General features: G+C 39.2%; 1 protein-coding gene across 1 annotated transcript in view; it reads right to left on the bottom strand.

The window, feature by feature from the left end:
* LOC117521141 (piezo-type mechanosensitive ion channel component 2) overlaps window positions 1-20224 on the bottom strand; it is a 249903-nt gene that overhangs the window by 180241 nt on the left and 49438 nt on the right. Inside the window, exon 4 of the mRNA XM_034182477.1 lies at window positions 6005-6047. Coding sequence (XP_034038368.1) covers window positions 6005-6047 — 43 coding nt within the window. The remainder of the gene's footprint in view (window positions 1-6004; window positions 6048-20224) is intronic.

Here is a 20224-nt window from a genome sequence, read left to right as displayed (position 1 = left end):
TTTTTTTTCATGTTGCCATTTCTATCTTGCGGAGCGGTGGTAAACGCGGCGTAACTCTCTCGTAAAACCTACACAAACCCCTTTGTGCATAGAGTCAAGTCTACAGCTGCTTTGGGTGCAAATTAATTTGAAAATCTTTTGCCAAACTGGCAATTTATACATTAAACATGGAGGGGACCCACCAGCATTTTGCAAATTCAATCTGGTGGAGTAGCACAGCTGAGATGAAACGCTTTCAAATCCAGTGCAAATCCCATGTAATCTCGACTCAACCTTTTTGTGCATAGAGTGGAACCCACAGTCACTTTTGGAGCAAACTAAGTGGAAATACTATTGCCAAAGTTACAATCTATACATTAAATATGCTGTGGTGTGAAGGGGGGGACGTGGGGGTCTGTAGCCGTTTGTTTGAGACATAGGAAATGGGACAGTGTGACATCAGATGAAATCAGCATTTCATTCAAACTATCCTGTCATGTTGACCAACTATTCCAGTCAATGTTTGTGCAGCGCACAACGGTTCATCTTGTATGACATACTATGACAAAGTCAGCGCTTGCATAACGCTAACTGAATTATAATTATAATAATACAATTATAACTAACCGAATCTGACACTGTGAGCATGTTACACCATAGATTGTAATTTACAATTTAATTAACTTATTTAATATAAATGTACTCAGTTCTGGTCCTATTTAGTGATATTTTCCAATGATTGACTAACATATGACATTATTTGAAGTCTAGTGGTTATATTGCAGTAGACAAACAAATCTTTTGTAGTATTTGTTATTTGATTAGTCTGCTCACCTCTTAACCAAATACTAAAAAGGTTTATTCAAACAGGAAGCTGCACAGTGGCCGGCGACTGTTGCCATGGCAGCTTCAGTAACGTCAGGCTTGAAATGATTCAGTATGATGTATTTGCAGAGCCTGAGGGCAAGTTTTATTAGGTGTCATGATTGCATGTACATTTAAAGCAAATAAAAAAAAAAATCATCCTTGAAATAACTTACAGGCTTCCAAACCTTTAAAACTTTTACTTTTATCATCCAAACATGCTTCTATTTCAGTTTTACAACAATTACACTGCATCTTGTGTTTAGTCACTGAATACTTTTCTTTTATATTTCATGCTGACCTCCAAGTGCAATAAACTGTTTTCAGTTTTTATAAAGAAATGTGGGAGATTTGGCAGCACGGGCTGTAAAAAGAAAGCTGAAACAAAAATGTTGGCACTAAAATGTAAAACAACTAGACGTTTTAAAGGTCAGCTCCAACAAAACAAATCTCAGCCTGCCTATGAATGGCTATAAAACTTTTAAAAGTTAACAAGTCGAAAAACCAAGTCATAATCAAGCGCAATGGAGAAAGCACACGCTCGGATACGTCGTTTTGTCATTGGCTCCTGGGTGAGTTTAATCTAATCAAGGACGTCTGTTTCCATGTGGTGGCTGTTTTATTGTAGTGAAGCTGCGTGCATCCTCACACGCATGAAAGAAATGGAAACCATCGGTGCCAGACAGGGCTGTGCCAGAACCTTTGGTGACGCTTACTTTCCTCTGGTCACCACGTGAGAGAACTACAATATAACATGAGAAACGCTAAGACCTCAGGAGGTAACTACTCATGCAGCTTCACTGAAAAACTACACACACTACATGTTAACTGTAGATGACAATGAACATGCAAAACCACATATATGTTTGATATATGTGAAATAGTTTAAAAGAAACAGAAGGAAAACATTTACAACGGCTGATCATTTTCTAGACTGCTATAAATTGATATTAACTTTGAATATTCCTGTAGAGGAGCCTGGAAAAGCGATAAAGCGTGTGTCCGTGCAGCTGGAAATACTGCATGTACTGCATATGATTCTCAACACAAACAGGTAAATGCAGTCCAGATAAAATGTTTATGGCTCTACTTCCGCCACTTAGAGTATACTATCCACTGAGGGCCAGAGAGTACTGGAAAAAGTACGTAGCTGAGTTTGGACATTCCCGTACTTAGAAAACCACATCTAATATGATCATATGGGGGGGGGGAGACAGCCACAGTGGCAAAAGCTTTGAAAAATTGGCCTGTCCGGTGATTGTGAGACGTAACTGAGTTTAGTCTTCATCAAGGAATCCACACAGGGTTTTGCTCTGAGCATTTATAAACATGCGGCAATGCGCTTAAATGACAAAAATAGTGTTACTGTTATTGACAAGAGGATAAAACTAGAACACTTTACACAGACAAGCAGGTGGAAGATAAGAAGCATGTGGATGTACTTGGGCAGGTGAAATTTGAATCAGGATTTTACCTGCTTTTCTCCTCCTTTACTTATCTCATTTACAAAAACAATGTAATGAACCACATTCACGTTTAAAAATCCTCATATTCTGTTTATTAACATATGGGTACACAATGTGAATTATATACACTCACCGGCCACTTTATTAGGTACACCTCATCAATTGCTTGTGCTAATCAGCCAATCACATGGCAGGAATTCAATGCATTTAGGCATCCAGACGTGGTGAAGACAACTCGCTAAAGGTCAAACAGAGCATCAGAATGGGCAATGAAGAGAATTTAAGTGACTTTGAACGTGGCGTGGTTGTTGGTGGCAGATGGACTAGTCTGAGTATTTCAGAAACTGCTGATTTACTGGGATTTTCATGCACAACCATCTCTAGGGTTTACAGAGAATGGTTCAAAAAAGAGAAGATATCCAATGAGCGGCAGTTGTGTGGATGAAAATGCCTTATTGATGTCAGATGTCAGAGGAGAATGGGCCAACTGGTTGAACGGGCAACTGCGTGATGTTTGCAACAACTTGTTGAATCTATACCATGAAGAATTAAGGCAGGTCTGAAAAAAGGGGTCCAACCCGGTATTAGCAAGTTGTACCTAATAAAGTGGCTGGTGAGTGTAAATAAATAGTTCAACTGTCCCAGTTGCTTAGTGTATTATAAAAAGCAATGCAGTCAAAGCATAAAAAAAAAAAAAAATCATACTGCAACAAAATGTTTGTTTGCAACCATCCAAATTCATTTGCACTGCCTGCGCAACGCTCTAAGGGTCCACCACTTTAGGAACCACTGGGTAAGAAAAATGCTACCTTTAGCTAGCAAACATTAGGCAAAAGTTAAAAACTAGCTCATGCTAGCTTTCCTCTGTAGACACAATGAATTCTCATTCAAAACCTTTGAAAGTATGAGAATAAAGTGTATTTCTACTGTATGTTAGCTAGCTACTTTCATTATTTGGCTAGCATTACACAGTGGATCAGAGACGTAAAGGAGTCATCCGCCCTTTTCAGTTTTCAAATCCCGCAAAACCTCGGACAGGTCGCCGCACTGCGAGATCTTAGTAACATTGAGAACTGCATTGAGACACTCTGATCACGCTGCACTTTAAACGCTGCACACGGACAACAGCATTAGCATTGCAACATAAAACTATTTTTATATTGTGCCTAAAACTCTCATGAATATATTCTCTGGGTTTATAGACATTGTTATTGTGCTTATTTTATGTAAATGTGAGAATCACAGGCTGTCTCTCTGTTATTTTCAATGGGAGCTGCTGTGAGCTACGCTCGCTTCCTGATCATGTTGTTCTGGGGGAAAGTGAAGTTTGCTCTTTAACGTCTTGATTATTGTCATTTACAACACTGTTTGTCCTCTTTGTTCCAGACTAATACGAGGTCTGTCAATAAAGTAACGGACCTTTTTATTTTTTTTTTAAACTATATGGATTTGATTCATATGTTTTTACGTCAGACATGCTTGAACCCTCGTGCGCATGCGTGAGTTTTCCCACGCCTGTCGGTGACGTCATTCGCCTGTGAGCATGCCTTGTGGAAGGAGTGGTCCCCTGCCGTCGTCGGATTTTCATTGTCTGGAAATGGCGGAATGATTTGGGGGTTTTTTCCATCAGAATTTTTTCAGAAGCTGTTAGAGACTGGCACCTGGAAACCATTCGAAAAATTTATCTGGCTTTCGGTGAAAATTTTACGGGCTTCACAGAGAATAAGGTCTGTTAGTACAGCTTTAAGGACCCCTTTAAGGACGCTTGGCGCAACGCGCTCCGAGCTGCGACGACGCGGCACAAGCCACCAGACCATTTGTTAACGGATGGCTCTGTGGATACGAGACCGTCGTGTGCTCTTTCTCTGGTTATCACAAGAGCTGGACATCAGCCATGTTACGGCAGATTTCACTTTTAACAAGAGATTTTGTCATGGAAAGCCGCGCGGAGGCTTCGCGCGTCACGACCGATTCGCTTTGGAAGCGAGACAAAGGAACACCTCCGTTTCGGCGTGTCAGAGGACAAGTTTGGACATGTCTATCTCGGTTTTCAATGCTTACCAGTCCAGTAAGTATCAGTGAAATTGTGGAGAGCTGGACATGTCCAAACTTGTCCTCTGACACGCCAAAACGGAGGTGTTCCTTTGTCTCGCTTCCAAAGCGAATCGGTCTTTACGCGCGAAGCCTCCGCGCGGCTTTCCATGACAAAATCTCTTGTTAAAAGTGAAATCTGCCGGAAAATGGCTGATGTCCAGCTCTTGTGATAACCAGAGAAAGAGCACACGACGGTCTCGTATCCACAGAGCCATCCGTTAACAAATGGTCTGGTGGCTTGTGCCGCGTCGTCGCAGCTCGGAGCGCGTTGCGCCAAGCGTCCTTAAAGGGGTCCTTAAAGCTGTACTAACAGACCTTATTCTCTGTGAAGCCCGTAAAATTTTCACCGAAAGCCAGATAAATTTTTCGAATGGTTTCCAGCTGCCAGTCTCTAACAGCTTCTGAAAAAATTCTGATGGAAAAAAACCCAAATCATTCCGCCATTTCCTGACAATGAAAATCCGACGACGGGGCGGGACCACTCCTTCCACAAGGCGTGCTCACAGGCGAATGACGTCACCGACAGGCGTGGAAAAACTCACGCATGCGCACAAGGGTTCAAGCTTATCTGACGTGAAAACATATGAATCAAATCCATATAGTTTAAAAAAAAATTAAAAGGTACGATACTTTATGGACAGACCTCGTATATATAATATGTCTGAAATTCGGTTTGTGTTTATTAAATTCCACACAGGTTAAACGTAGCAGACACGGATTATTTGTTATAATTGTTTTAGCAAGTTTTCAGGGTATCACGCGTGCAGTTTCTTATTAACGTGCTGAAAAGCATAAAAAAAAAAAAAATTTGTAGTATAATATTCATTTACAATTGTCATCATGTGGGTTCTCTATGTTGTTTTGACTGCAGCGACTCTCTGGCGCGCAAGGGACTATGGGATACATGAAAACCCTGGATGATGGAAGCGAGGCAGGCAGAAAAAATGTTCAATGTCAATCAGACAGTCGAATGAATTTCAGATGTCAGAAATTTCAGTCGCCTCTCATGAGGGTTTCGCACTGTTGAAGCAGAGCTACAAACAGATTCCCCTAAACACAGTGTGTTTGTCTCTGACACTGAGAACTGAAAACACAACGATACAGTATGTGGATTGTTTGGACAGAAGCGCTGGTTGAGCTGCGTCAGCAGCATGCAAGACGCTTCAATGTGTTCTCCTCAAGCTATCACAACCGAAATGTCAAAGAAAAACGTTTGGCTGTCTGGTAAATTAATGATTTTGTTCAGAATCAGACTTAGCTAATGTAGCATGTCCATAGGTTGGTGCAGTAGCTCTGTAATTTAAACCAGGCATGGGCTGTCATATAGCCGATTATTCCTTTTACCAACCCACAGCTGAATCCTCTCACTTCCAGAAAAAGCATCTAATTTAGTCAACAGGGAGAGTGACTCACGCCCAGTAAAACCAAATCCATGCATATTTTATTGTGCAGGATTAGAAACAGCTACATCTGACACCAAAAACTATTGGTTTTCTGAATGTAGTTTGTGCAAAAATGAATGTGTGATTCAATATCGGCTTTAGTTGTAGATGATGGTGTAGTGACAATAATATTGTAGCATTGTAATACAATTCTCTTACCTCTCAAAGCCAATTTGTCTGAAGGATTTCTCCCAAGTGGAACCTGCAGAAAAAAAACATTTGAAGTAGATTAGTTTATGTCTGGCAGGTCACCTTGACACTTTAATAAACATTTTCACCTTCAAGCAAACGAGTGGGGTCATTTATGATCCCAGAAGTATATTTATATGTACCATTGTTACAGCTTTAATTAGAAAAAATGTTTCCTACCATTAATTTTTCAACCTACTTTTCTGACTGTACATTACAACACATTAAAATATCTGTCACTGACCCACTTGGTCATTTCAGTCACTAAAACAGCTTGGTTGCTTGAAGGTTATACCACAGGCTAGGTCAGGTCAGGGAGGATGGGCTGGGAACAGGGGCACCACCAGGGATTTTGGGCTCCATGAAAAGAAAGAAATCTTACTGGGCCACCCCCCACATTATTTTGTCAGTATTAGGGGCCTCTCTGGGCCCCTGTAAATCATGGGCCCCTACAATTCTTCTCCTTATTCTCCCCTTTTCGGCACCCTTGGCTGGTACCACATCTACTACACCATGGAGCCACCTTGCACTGTGGATGGTAACCAACCAGTCCATCCCACCTCTCAAAAGAAACCATCTATATACCACAGCCAGGTGAAGCATGGGCATCCCTTTGGCCTTCACCAGCTGCTGTGGTCCTCAACAGTGAGGTACCTGTGTGATGCACCATGACCAGACAAACACGCCAAAATGTCAAAACCGATAATCCCTCACCATGCAACTGATACTCTTCATGTAAGTCTCCCAAAGTAACTGCTTGTTTGACAGAAAGTCATTCGAGCAGTACCCAAGGATTCTCCTGAAATACCCACCAAAGACTCAATGTCTTTGGTGGGTAAGGAAGGCTCATTAAAAGTCTGCTAACGAGTCTTTCATTGGATTCGGGTGTGTTGGAGCAGGGAGACAACTAAGAGTATCAGGAAGGTGGCTCTCGAGGACCGAACTTGGCCACCCCTGACCTAGGCTAATTTAAACCAGACTTACAATAACCGTTTTCAGGTGTTATTACAACTATGAAGTGATGTTTATTACAAACAGAAAAAATATAGATTTTATCTATTAAAATATTAGTTTCATTGTCTGAATCACAATACACATTATTAAAAACCTAAACAAAAAACCTCACCAGTAAATTACTCTTTTTGCAAAATTCTGTTCAGTTGATAGCCAATTCATTTTCTGCATACACTTGCAATGAGCTAAATTTAAAACAAGCATTAATTCACTGGCACGTAGCTTCAGCTTGGACTTGTTGAAGTGTTCCTGAACGTCACTCCAAGACTGAAATGAAGGTGAGAGTGAGAGAGAGAGAGAGAGAGAGAGAGAGAGAGAGAGAGAGAGAGAGAGAGAGAGAGAGAGAGAGAGAGAGAGAGAGACATTTCCATGGATTCAACTCACACAAAGTAAAGAATAGCTGCAGGCTGACTGGTCTTTGTTCGACAGCCAGAGAAAACATATAAACAATGTGCAACTTGAAGATTGTGTCTCAATGATCTGCATGTTGGAGTGTTTTTCAGCTTATTAAGCAGCTAATCGGGTGCTGAGCTGCAGTGCTAAAAGGTCTTTTAAGGTCGTTTAAGGATCTCAAAGCAAAGGCGTTAAACACTTGAGTGACAACACTCGACACAAACGAGCATAATTCAACACAGACAGCAGACAAAACGCTTCATCAGACTAATCTGATCACCACTGATGAACAGATTCATTTTGGATTGGAACAGAGAAGCTTTTTTACAAAAGAAGGTAGAGTTTGGCCAGAAGGCCTTTGGGAGGATCGAGCCTGGGTTTGGTCTGTTATCCTTCTCTTCTCCATTCTACCATGAACTGGTGACGCAATAGTCACATCCACAGAATCTTAAAACTTCTTCAGTTATTACGAGGGCCTTGGTGGCTTCCCTCACTTGCCCCCTGCTTGCATGGTTAGTCTGTTTTGACAGCTACAGGCTCCCGACAGATTTACCATACAGTATCATACTGTTTTGGTTTGTTTGCCTTTTTTAAATGATTGATTTGTTGGCTTGGAAATATTCACTCATCCAACCTGTCAAAGGAAAACTGCCTGTAAAAATTATGGTACTGTATAGTAAGTATATCTGGAGTAGGGAGTTCTCAATAACTGAGTAACCATGCAAGAAGGAGGTTAGTGAGGGAAGCCACCAAGAAACCAACAAGACAACAACCTTTGTCTGTTGCATCAGCAGTTATGGGCAGCACAGCAGGTTAGTGGTTAGCACTGCTGTCTCACAATAAGATGGTCCTAAATTCACTTCCAGTCTGGGCCTTTCTGTGTGGAGTTTGTATGTTCTCCCCGTGTTTAGGTGGGTTCCCTCCGGGTGCTCCAGCTTCCTACTACCTTTACCTTTGGTGATTCTAACATTGACTGTAGGTCTGAGTGGGACTGTGATTTTGTTTGTCTGTCTGTGGAGTAGAATGGCGGCCTTTCCGGGGTGTACCCTGCCTCTTGCCCAGTGACTGCTGGAATAGGCTCCAGCCCCTGTGACCCTTAACTGGAATAAGTGAGTTTAGCAAATGGGTGGCTGGATGGACCACCAGTTAGAAAGCTTCATCGGATTTTCTTTGAAGACATGAAGTTTTATCTGCAGTTTGGCAGAAAGCACATGGGACACCCAAGCCTAGACTTAATCTTGAAGGTATGAAAATCAACAGAGAGATCGTACAGTTGTTTCAATTCAGGCGATCAGCCTTTCTTTTCCAAGTTTCTTTCTTACATAAGGAATAACTCAAAACCCAGTAAATGCTATCATGCCGTACATCCCCAACTTAAAAGGCCATACAACCAGAACAAACTAATCAACTTTGATGAACCAAAACATTAAATGAGCAAATTTATCGCTTACATCAAGGAGGCAGTGGTTTCACTACTGTCTGATTGTCTCTTAGCATCATTACACAAAAACTACTGAATTGATTTTCTTCAAAATCTGTGGAGGGGTGGGGCACTGCCCAAGACAGAACCCACTAAAGTTTATAGTGGATTCTGATAAAAAAAAAAAACAACTTTTATGATATGAAGGTTTGATCATTTTGATGTGTTCACTCCATCAGAAAGCAATATAATGTTTGTATGCCCACAAAATATGTAAAAAAAATATATTACACTTACCTAATATAAGCAAGGAGCTGGTAAAATTTAAGAAGGTAAAGAAAAATTCCTATATTTTTCTTCTCTCTCAGTTTTCTCTCTATAGAGCCTGTGCTTAAAATATGTACTTGCGTCTTGGTGGAGGTATGTGCTCCTAGAGCACTTCTTGACTATGTAACAGCCCATAGACATAGTTCAAATTACAGGGGAGTGAAGAGTAACTCGGCTCCCCTGACATGGACACGAGTTCCCTTGAATGCCTCTTCAGGGATGTTTAAGGAGAGCTCTGTGTTATAGGTAAAATTTTATTGTCTGTACATTAAAGTTCCTTCAATCGTAAAATTATGTCAATGAGAATCAGATAATTAATTTCTTGAGCTGGGCATTGGTAAGGGCTGGTGCTTGTCCTGTTTAGCACTGGTGTGGGTTCTATGATTCTGTAACATGTTCCCAAACTAAGATACAGCTAATCCATAATGAGACTGACTTAATATAAGAGCCATTGTTCCAGTATCATGGACAGCAGTCTTTATTGGGTGCCGCCTGAGCGGAGGCCGCTTGGTTGTTTAGTGTGCTCACTTTCTGTGGTTGTAAACTGATCTTTCAGCCCTTATTTAATTTTCTTTTTTGACTTCTTTTCGCTGTTGCAATCCACAAACAAAAATGAGACATCAGGATATAAGAGACAGTGACAGTCCCAGAGAGAGAGAGACAGAGAGCTGCAAACCACAGAGAGCTTTATTTAGCTGTGGTTAAAGACATAATTAAGTTAACTAAATAATGCTCAGCTTTTTATTGTGCAAGTGATGTGTTGTTCTTGGAGCAGTGTGTTTGAGAAGAAAGATGTTCCTCTGCTTGGTATTTTGTTTGCTCTGATTAAGCTATTAAAACTATTGCATGATTGTTATATTGTTGTTATTGTGCCTATACAAAAAGCTACTAACGGTATTAACTGCTTGCAGTAGTAAGAGAATGTTTATCCCTGTGACTGACCGCACTCCTGCTAACTTGTGTATGTGTGTGCAGGTACGTGCTTGGGAAAGTCGTGGAGTTCATTGTAAAATAGAGCTCCCCTGAAAGCCACTGTGTAATTCGAACCCTACCCTTAGACATGTCTGCCACCTGCTGTATGTGGCACACGTCTGCATGTGAGCTAATAACTTAAGCTAGCAACTTCATTAAAGAATGTGATGTGCGCTATGTTGACAAACACAGGATGAACTATGCAACAGTACTGAAGAGTAAAACCAGAATTAAACGACAGGTTGATTGTGTGAATGGACATGATAACAGCACTGCAAATAACTCATGACAAACTCGAAACACTGTTCCAAAACCATTCGCAACAACTGCGTTTTCAACACATCTCTCATGGTAGCTGTGCTGCCATCTGCTGTATACTGCCACCTGCTGGACAGTTCAGGAAGATGCATCCAAAGTTCCAAAGTTTATTGCAGTTTTCTATTGCTGTGTTGCAGTGTTCAGTATGGTTGATAACTGTGCATTGTTAGGTTTCAAAATTATTTTATATTACTCATTTGGTTCTCTCATGGTTGAGATCATATTTATTGAAACGATCTCAGTGTGCCTTGGATAACATTTCTTTGAAAATCGAACTGGCAAAACATGGGGTTCTATACGAGGTCCTCTCCTACGGGGTTAAAACTGTCTCATTAATATTTGTAAATGCACTCAGGGTGATCTACAAATAATCATTGATTTACAAATGTGTTCAGATATCCACAAATGCAAATTTCATATCTGTAACTTGTAAATTGGTCTTTGCAAATAATGTTGTATTTGCAAATATAAAACTTAATTTGTAAAAAAAAAAAAATTACATTTGTAAAACTGGAAATTGTATTTGTGAATTGAGTTTCAGCATTTGTGGATCATTAATTACACACATTCATCACTTTCCTCTGTGACTTAATTTTGAGACATTCTTTTTGCGAAATCCACACAGATCAACAAACAAATGCCTACTGATTCACAAATACACACTCACGCACACTGGATATCCACTAGATGGCAGTGTGGTTCCAATCATTGATGTGGCAAGCTGAAACTATATGCTCCCGGATGAGAGAAGACCGACATGAAAACGGGTGTTTTACCAGAGCCTGATGCTAGCTAGGTGGCTCTGGTAAAACACCCGTCATCATTTTATACAACAAAACATCATAATTTTAAAAAATAATTGACCTTGCAGGCAATATCACCACATACATACCCATCCATGAGACGCCTCCATTACGGTAATGTGAAATGATTTATTCTGAAATATCGGTCCGATCAAGCACACACGCTGCTTGATATTAAATACTCCAGTTATAAATAGCTGTTTACTTTGGATTAATTTATCAACACATTTTAAATTCTGTACTTAAAATTCAGGGATGCCAGTAATTCTGACTGTACAAAGACCAAAAACTAAATATGTTTCTCAAAAATAACACCCTCCAGTCAGCCAGCGAAGGAATGAGTCACATAATCAGGCGCTCTGTCACAAACTGGTAACAGACTCTGAATCCCTCTCAAGGTAAATAAAAAGTACTCTCTGTGCAAAAGCTGGTGTTGTTTTATGAGCCCTTAGTGGCACAAATAACAGCAACAGTATTCAAAAGTTTCCATATTGAACGTTGTTATGAAATCGTCCTTCGACACGATGCGATTTTCCTGCAGCACTAAATCTCTTGTATGAATCTTTTTATTCCTACTAAAGCCAAACATGCAAAAGCTTGACTCAACCTTAAATAGTTTTTTTCTGAGTGCAACAAATAAGCAAAAGTCTGCTTGTGGTAGATACAGAGGTAAATAAAAAAAAATGCTTCCTGATTACCATATGGCAGTTTGTGTGTATGTGATAACAGTTAAAAAATATGTCTTGGATGGGAGGAACCCACATGACTAAGTCTGACCCTGACATAACCTGTAATCTCACCCGCTTTACTCACCAGCCTCCTACAGCTGAAACTTCAAGATATCAAGCTGTTCCCTAGACATCTGCTCCCATTTTCAACTGCTTATTGAAGGAAAAGCAAAAAATGTAAAGCAACACTATGAGTACTATATATCACAACATTGTAACATGCAGGGAATCTAAAACAGCAGTCGCCTGTATAAAACTCATCATCGTCAATGTATGGTGATGTACAATGTATTATATCCACAGGCTGCACAGTACTAAAAGTGCATGGGGTTTGCAAGTACCTCCATTTAAGGTTTGGATATGGATATTTAACAAAGAGGACTGACTTTCAAGTTACAAAGTGGGTTTTGACATACCATGGACACATTTAATTTATTTATAGTTACACCATAACCGATGTCAGCAAATTTGCTTTGAAGGAAAGAAAAACAATATTTCACAATCTTAGAGGAGCTGTGAGTTTGCAGGCCAAGAACTAATCCCTGGAGTTATTCCAAAACATATTTCATCTTTGGGTAAGAAGTTGGAACAAATGCATCCCCCACAACAGCAACTACACTAAATACATCATGCTAATGCCATCTCAGAGAGCGGCCATGAAAGATCTGCTTTTATCAAAATTAAAATAAAGGTTTCATAAAGAGGCGCTTCATGTTTAAATGCTGTAGCTAACAACTGCACTGATTCATTTGTTAATTATTTTTTATGAACAATCAAATATGAACAAATTTATCATAAGAATCCATATTATACTAAAGATATATAATAATAATAATACAAATAATAATTGATTTGTATTTGTGCATTTTGCATCAAATCTTTCATAACATGAATAAACAAACCATACTTTGGAGAAAACTAAATAAAACAGTAACATCTCACACAGTAACAAAAGCAAAGTTAGGAAGATAAAAAGAAAAATTATTAAGAATTGCCAAAAAAAAAAAAGTATGCTCAAGCCAGAACAAATCCAAACCTGCGTTTACATTGTACCTCAAAAATGTACTAATTCTAAGTGATGGAGAACAAATATGGATTTAAGACTTTAAGAAAAGACTCAACACAAACTATTTTAATCTCAGCTGGCAGACTGTTTCCATAACAAAGAAGTATGAAATTAAAAAGCCCGCTGATTTCTTACTGACCCTTTGGGACATGCAGTTGATGTGCATTTAGAGAGTGCAGCTCAACAAAGTAAAAGGGTGTATAGCCATTCAAAATGTTCTATTTTGACAACAAATCATTAAAATCTGCTTTCATATGTACATGAACTCAAAATAAAGATACTAGAAGCTAATACTGGAGTGATGTGGTCAATTTTTGGGGTTTTAGTTAAAAGTTGTGGTTGCTTTTTGGCCCATTTGAAGATTTTTGAGATGGCCTTGAGGCAAGCCGCACAACCAAACATGAACAATGTAGAAACAAAGGCATGAACCAAGATCTATGAGTCTGCCACATATAACAGACCAAATCCTCATAGTATTCCACAAGTGAACAAAATGTGTTCTTTATAACTTCTTTAATATGCAAGTCAAAAGACAAGCTAAGATGAAATCATCATTATAATAATAATAGTAATAATAATAATAATAATAATAATAATATTTTACTTTTTATGGATCAGGCAAGTATCCATTGAAAATGTCAACAGATATCTTCACTAACTACAGACCAGTCTCTCTACCCCCTCAGTTTTCAAAAATATTACAGAAACTCTTTAACAACAGATTAGAGAAATTTATAGATAAACACAACATAATTAATGAAAGTCAGTATGGCTTTAGGTCAGCCAGGTCAACATCAATGGCCATAATTGATGTGGTTGAAGAAATCACGAATAAATTAGACAAGAAGAAATATGCAGCTGGAATATTTATTGATCTCAAAAAAGCCTTTGATACTCTTAATCATGGAATTTTACTAAAAAAAAATTGGAAAGATATGGCATTAGGGGAGTGGCTTTGAACTGGATCCAAAGTTATTTAACAGAGAGACAACAGTTTGTGAAGATGGGTGAATATCAGTCAGGGTATTTGGGCATTGCTTGTGGAGTCCCACAAGGATCTGTATTGGGTCCAATGTTGTTTAATTTGTATATAAATGATATATTTGGTATTTCAAAGTTATTAAAACTAATTCTATTTGCAGATGATACTAATATATTCTATTCTAGTGACAATTATCATGACCTAATTCATAGTATAAATAATGAATTACTTAAACTGAAATTATGGATGGATATTAACAAACTTTCCCTAAATTTAAATAAAACTAAAGTAATATTCTTTGGACACTACAAGGAAAAATTAAATCAGAAAATAAATATAGATGGTGTCAGTATAGATACTGTGTCAGAAATAAAATTCTTAGGAATAACTATAGACAGCAAATTAACCTGGAAAGCACACATCACACACATACAAAGTAAAGTTTCTAAAAGTGTCTCAGTTATTAACAAGGTTAAATACTTCTTAGATTATAATGCATTGTATTTACTGTATTGTTCATTAGTGTTGCCCTACCTAACCTACTGCATTGAAATTTGGGGCAATAACTATAAAAGTTCACTACATCCCCTCTTCATACTCCAGAAACGTGCTATTAGAGTTATACACAAGGTAGGATATTACAAGCACACTCATAATCTATTCCTGCAGTTGTTTTCGTGCAGTTGTTAAAACTCTATGAATTAGTCGATTTTTATATGGCACAACTTCTGTATAAAGCAATAAAAATATCCTGCCTATTAATATTCAAAAGCTCCTCACACACAGAGAAGGGGGTTATAGCCTGAGGGGCTGTAGTAACTTTAAGATTCAGCCAGTAAGAACTACGAGGAAAAGTTTGTGTGTCTGTATGTGGGGTTAAACTCTGGAACCGACTGGGGCAGCAACTTAAGCAATGTACAAATATTCATTACTTCAAATTAAAGTATAAGGAAATGATTTGGTCACAATACAGGGCTGTTGGTTAGGAGGGTCATGATTATATATTAAAAATAAAATTAGAACATTTTCAGGAATGTAAAACAATATAAATAACTGCCTATATTATAGTGTGTTATTGATTATATATGTGATTAGAGAATCCAGAGTGGGCATTGGGTCTGAATGCTGACTGTGTTAAGATGAAGCTGTGTCTGGTTTCTGTGATTGTGCTGCTGCTGGCTCTCCATCTTTCACTGCAGGTGAGGAGCCAGAGTCTGAACAACACCGGTGACTCGGTGAATACAACTACAAACATGACAGTGGCTAGCTACTTCACAACGCCCAGTTTCAACGCTGCAGTAAACACAGTCGAAGACAAATAAAGGTTTTCCAAAGAGCGAGGCCTTCACGCTGCTGCTCCCAGTTACACTCGTGCCCACTGTGGCACCTGGCGATGGCACTGGCACACGACACATCACCAAGTGGCTTAATGAAATATCTATTTATATTATATAGTAATATGACTATAACACAGATTAGATTGATAACCAACATGTTTGTTTGTGTGTTTGTCCTTGTTGTCTGTGTGTGTGTTTTTCCTTCTGTGGTGTTGTGAGCCATCTGTCATGCTGCTGGTTCCGTTCTGTCTTAGTATCCATGACCATCCAAATCTCTATATTCACACCTGGCAGGTCTCTATGGATGGTACTCCAGGGTAGCCCCCTGCCTTGAGAGACCATCTCACCGTCAGACCTGACATTTTAATGCACCAACAACAAACTTTAGCAGGACCAGTGGGTAGTAATGTCTTGGGGTAACCTCAGGATATTACCTCACTAAGGTCCTGTGTTTTTTAAATTGCACCTCATACGACTTCATAATGCACCTCATACAACCCCATGTTTTAGCAGGTCCTCACCAAGGACCTGTGGTTTTAATTGCACCTCATACGACCCCATGTTTCAGCAGGTCCTCACCAAGGACCTGTGGTTTTAATTGCACCTCATACGACCCCATGTTTCAGCAGGTCCTCACCAAGGACCTGTGGTTTTAATTGCACCTCATACGACCCCATGCTTTAGCAGGTCCTCACCAAGGACATGTGGTTTTAATTGCACCTCATACAACCCCATACTTTAGCAGGTCCTCACCAAGGACATGTGGTTTTAATTGCACCTCATACAACCCCATACTTTAGCAGGTCCTCACCAAGGACCTGTGGTTTTAATGCACTCACCTCAAGCACCTCAAACTAAGCAGGGTAAACAACAATAGTAATAATAATCATAATAAATCCAATGATATGTGTTCCTTGTGTGTCTTGTCTGGTCCTCTGTTGTGTGTTATTTTGTCTATACTGTCCAGTGTGTAATTATTATTCACTCCTGTTTTATAATATATTACTATGGTATTGTATTATGTTACGTTTATATTTATATGTGTATGCGCATGTGTGTATGTATGTATGTATATATAGTATGTGTATATATGTATATGTGTGTGTATGTATGTATGTATGTATGTATGTATGTGTATATATATGTGTATGTATGTATATATAGTATGTGTATATATGTATATGTGTGTGTATGTATGTATGTATGTATGTGTATATATATGTGTATGTATGTATATATAGTATGTGTATATATGTATATGTGTGTGTATGTATGTATGTATGTATGTGTATATATATGTGTATGTATGTATATATAGTATGTGTATATATGTATATGTGTGTGTATGTATGTATGTATGTGTGTATATGTATATATGTATGTGTATGGGTGTGTGTATGTGTGTGTATATATGGATATGTATGTATGTGTATGCATGTGTGTGTGGGTGTACGTTCACATACATATTTAATTGTATTATTTATATGCTTTATATATCATATATGAAATATTAAGCTCAAAATGACGGCAACCGTGTAATTTAAGTAATTTAATTTAATTGAGGATGGAATTGGGGGTGGGAGTCAATAAGCTTGTCTTCATCCCACTCCTTTCCAAGTAGATTCTGTTTGTGTTATGTTAATTCATTTGTGCCTTTTTTTTGTCTTTTTTTTTCTTTTCACCATTTTATGAGCAGTGTCAAGTGTGTACATAAAACTGTACTATTTGTTTATATTGTTTATATTATTGTTTATATATTATGTTGACTTGGAATAAATAAACAAACAAACAGACTTTGACTTTGACTAAACAAAGTCATTTGCTGTTTTGTGGAAAAAATGCTGCACCATTCCTGGAATAAACATTCCATGTGTTTTTCCATGATGATTTTCTTTGTTTGTAAGACTCAATAAAATTAAAATGTTTTCAGTATGAAGTGGGAATAAGAACAGACCCGGAACAGAACCCTGGGGCGCCTCGTATCTCACTGGAAAAAAACCTAGGAAATACACAGTGATCTTCTGACGGCACGGTGGCTTAGTGGTTAGCACTAATGCCACACAGCAAGGTTATGGGATCGCTACCCACTCTTTCTTTGTGGAATTTGCATGCTCTCCCCGTGTCTGCATGGGTTTCCTCCTGTTTCCTCTCACAATCAAACACATGCTTATTTAGGGTCTGCTCCTTTCTCTGCCCCCGACCAAGGCAGAGGTGGTCCCTGGGCGCCAGACTGTGGCTGTCCACTGCTCCTAGTGGTTGGATTGTGTCCAGCTGTCATTAGGATGGGTTAAATGCAGAAGATAAATTTCATTGTATGTATGTATGTATATGTATGTACAATGACAATAAAGGCTCTATTATTATTATTATTATTAATAATAAGAATTATGGTTTCAACTGTGATATAATCTGCCCTGGAATAAAAGGGAAAATACTTACCCTAAACTACATTACCAAGCCTATTCTCTGACCTCTAAGGTTTGAGAAAGAAGGTCAGGTAAATCTACTGTTGTAAATTTCATCCTGAGATAAGTGAATGCAGCTACAAGTTCAACACTTTTGCCGTATACAGACACATCTCCTGATGACTTAGTCCAGGAAGTCACTGAAAGAGTGTGATCTAACAAAAACTATTTTCAGGTTTATAAGAAATGATCTGTTTCTGTGTCTGCTGCTTGAGACAAAAAGAAGGTGTTGAATGTCATCTCCTTTGTCCAGTATCTGTTTCTGTCTGACAGACCAGGGCCTGGTTTCATAAAGCCATCTAATCATTTAGTCTACTAAACTTACTTAGTCGACTAAGGTTAGTCACCCAACATTATCCGTCTAATCTCTGTTTCACAGACAGCTAAACTTGTAGATTAGCTGTCTAACGTTAGTCGACAATTTTCATGGTCGTAGCGGCCTCGCGAGTGCTGCTGTCAAGAAACACCTCCAATGCACGACAGTTTTGTTGAGTTCCGGGTTGGTCCGTCTGCTACAAACATGGCTGAGTCCGCCGCAGCAGAGGAGAAGCGCTCCCGCCCTCAGTGTATGTAAACATCTCCAATGGATTATTCCCGTCCCGGAACACCCGCTCCCGTCGTAAAGCTCTCCTTCCTTTCTCCTCCATTAAGTGGTGGTACATGACAGCCACCTTTTTTGAGGTAAGACACTGAAGTTTTGTTGACTAAAATAAGATTAGCCTCCTCTGTACCAGGCTAAAAACTTTAGTCGGGTAATGCGAAACTTTAACCAACTAAGTGCTTTGTGCAACGACTAACGTCAAAAGATGAGTTGAGTATGTGAGTTTAGGCCACTAAACAAGATTAGACCACTTTATGAAACCAGGCCACAGTGTACTCTGTTCAAACAGGGGTTCAGATATGGATTTCTGCAACACACACTGTATCACGGAAGTTTAAAATGAGCCTTTCCAACCAAAATTTCTCTAATAACAGGAGAGGTTCTTGAATACAGACATAAAACTGGTAGTTTGAGGCTATTAAACATGAAAGCACAGCTTTATTTAATGGAAATCAAAATAGATTTTTCACAATCTCTACCCTACAATAAATTACTAAATAAATCATTACCAAAACAGTTTTTTTTTAATCACAAACACTGGTGGGAAAACCTGCTGAAATGATTGGTTAACGAATAGTCTCTACATTGAGAAATTCATAAGAACCTCGTCACTCTACAAGGTCAGCCCAGCTATCACATACAACCATTCTTATTCCGGAATTCCTAAACCCAAACATCTGCAACAACAAACATTTCCCGGCCAAACTGAGCCTTCAGGTGCAACAGGAAACCCGTGGCATGTGTGACAACATACACTTGGAATGTCAGAAGTAAAGTCAGTCTACTGTGACCCAAAAGATGAGAGAGGAACATGGTTTGACAATCAGACACACTGACAAAGTAGAGAACAGTGTGAGACGTTTCACCCCAACTAGGCACCAAAAAGAGTGCACTTTATTTGAGCCTCATAAAACACCCGATGCAGCAGTTAACCTCTCAATGCTGCATTTCTTTGCACTCTACCTTTTATCTCTGGAGCATAATTCTGACTGCTCCTTTCCTCCACCGTTAGTGATATTCAACAACATTTCAGCAAGACGTAATTGTAACCTGGAAATATGTATGCTGAGGCAGAACTCCGTGAAGCTCGGAGACATGGAGAATGGCAGGCAGGATACGGAGGGTGGGAAAGGTCAACACGGTGGAATGACTTCTATGGGGGCTCGGTGGAGACTACACCTAAGGAGCTGCACAAAAAACAGCCATTTATCTTTATGAGCTGTGGAAATGTTCGGTGCCATCTGATATGAGTAAAACCGTGACTTCACATTTTTTTTTTCTGAATAGTCTATCATAATGTAGATACTCACCAGATGGGTGGGGGCTTCCATGAAGACAGGGCCATTTGTGCCAGAAAGTTTAAACAATGACAGGAAAGGATTTGTAACTTGTAAGATGGTATTTCCCATCTGTCACTGTCTGAGAACACAGTTGACATTACCTGAAATGCTCCAGTGTAACAAGCTGTGTTTGTATACGCAGCTCCCACCATTTGAAGAGTTAACGCACTCTGCAGACGACTCCTCACGCTCATCTGGTGATCAATCTCTCACCCGACACATCTCCCGCTGTTAGCTTTATTGGAAATGTCTTCTCATTCATACTCAGTTTAGCACTCTAATGGTGTGTTTGGCCACAGCGAAGAGAAACACGGCAAAAAAATTCAAATGCCTCCTCCAAAGGGAGGACAGCCACCTTGACGGGAAGGAGGACTCTGTTTATACTCAACTGCCAAAAGGAAAAAGGTGTCATGGGGCTAAATAT

Source organism: Thalassophryne amazonica, chromosome 12, assembly GCF_902500255.1.
Source record: "Thalassophryne amazonica chromosome 12, fThaAma1.1, whole genome shotgun sequence".
Classification (NCBI taxonomy): domain Eukaryota; kingdom Metazoa; phylum Chordata; class Actinopteri; order Batrachoidiformes; family Batrachoididae; genus Thalassophryne; species Thalassophryne amazonica.
The sequence above is the reverse complement of the archived record's forward strand: the minus strand, read 5'-3'. Positions and strand labels throughout refer to the sequence as shown.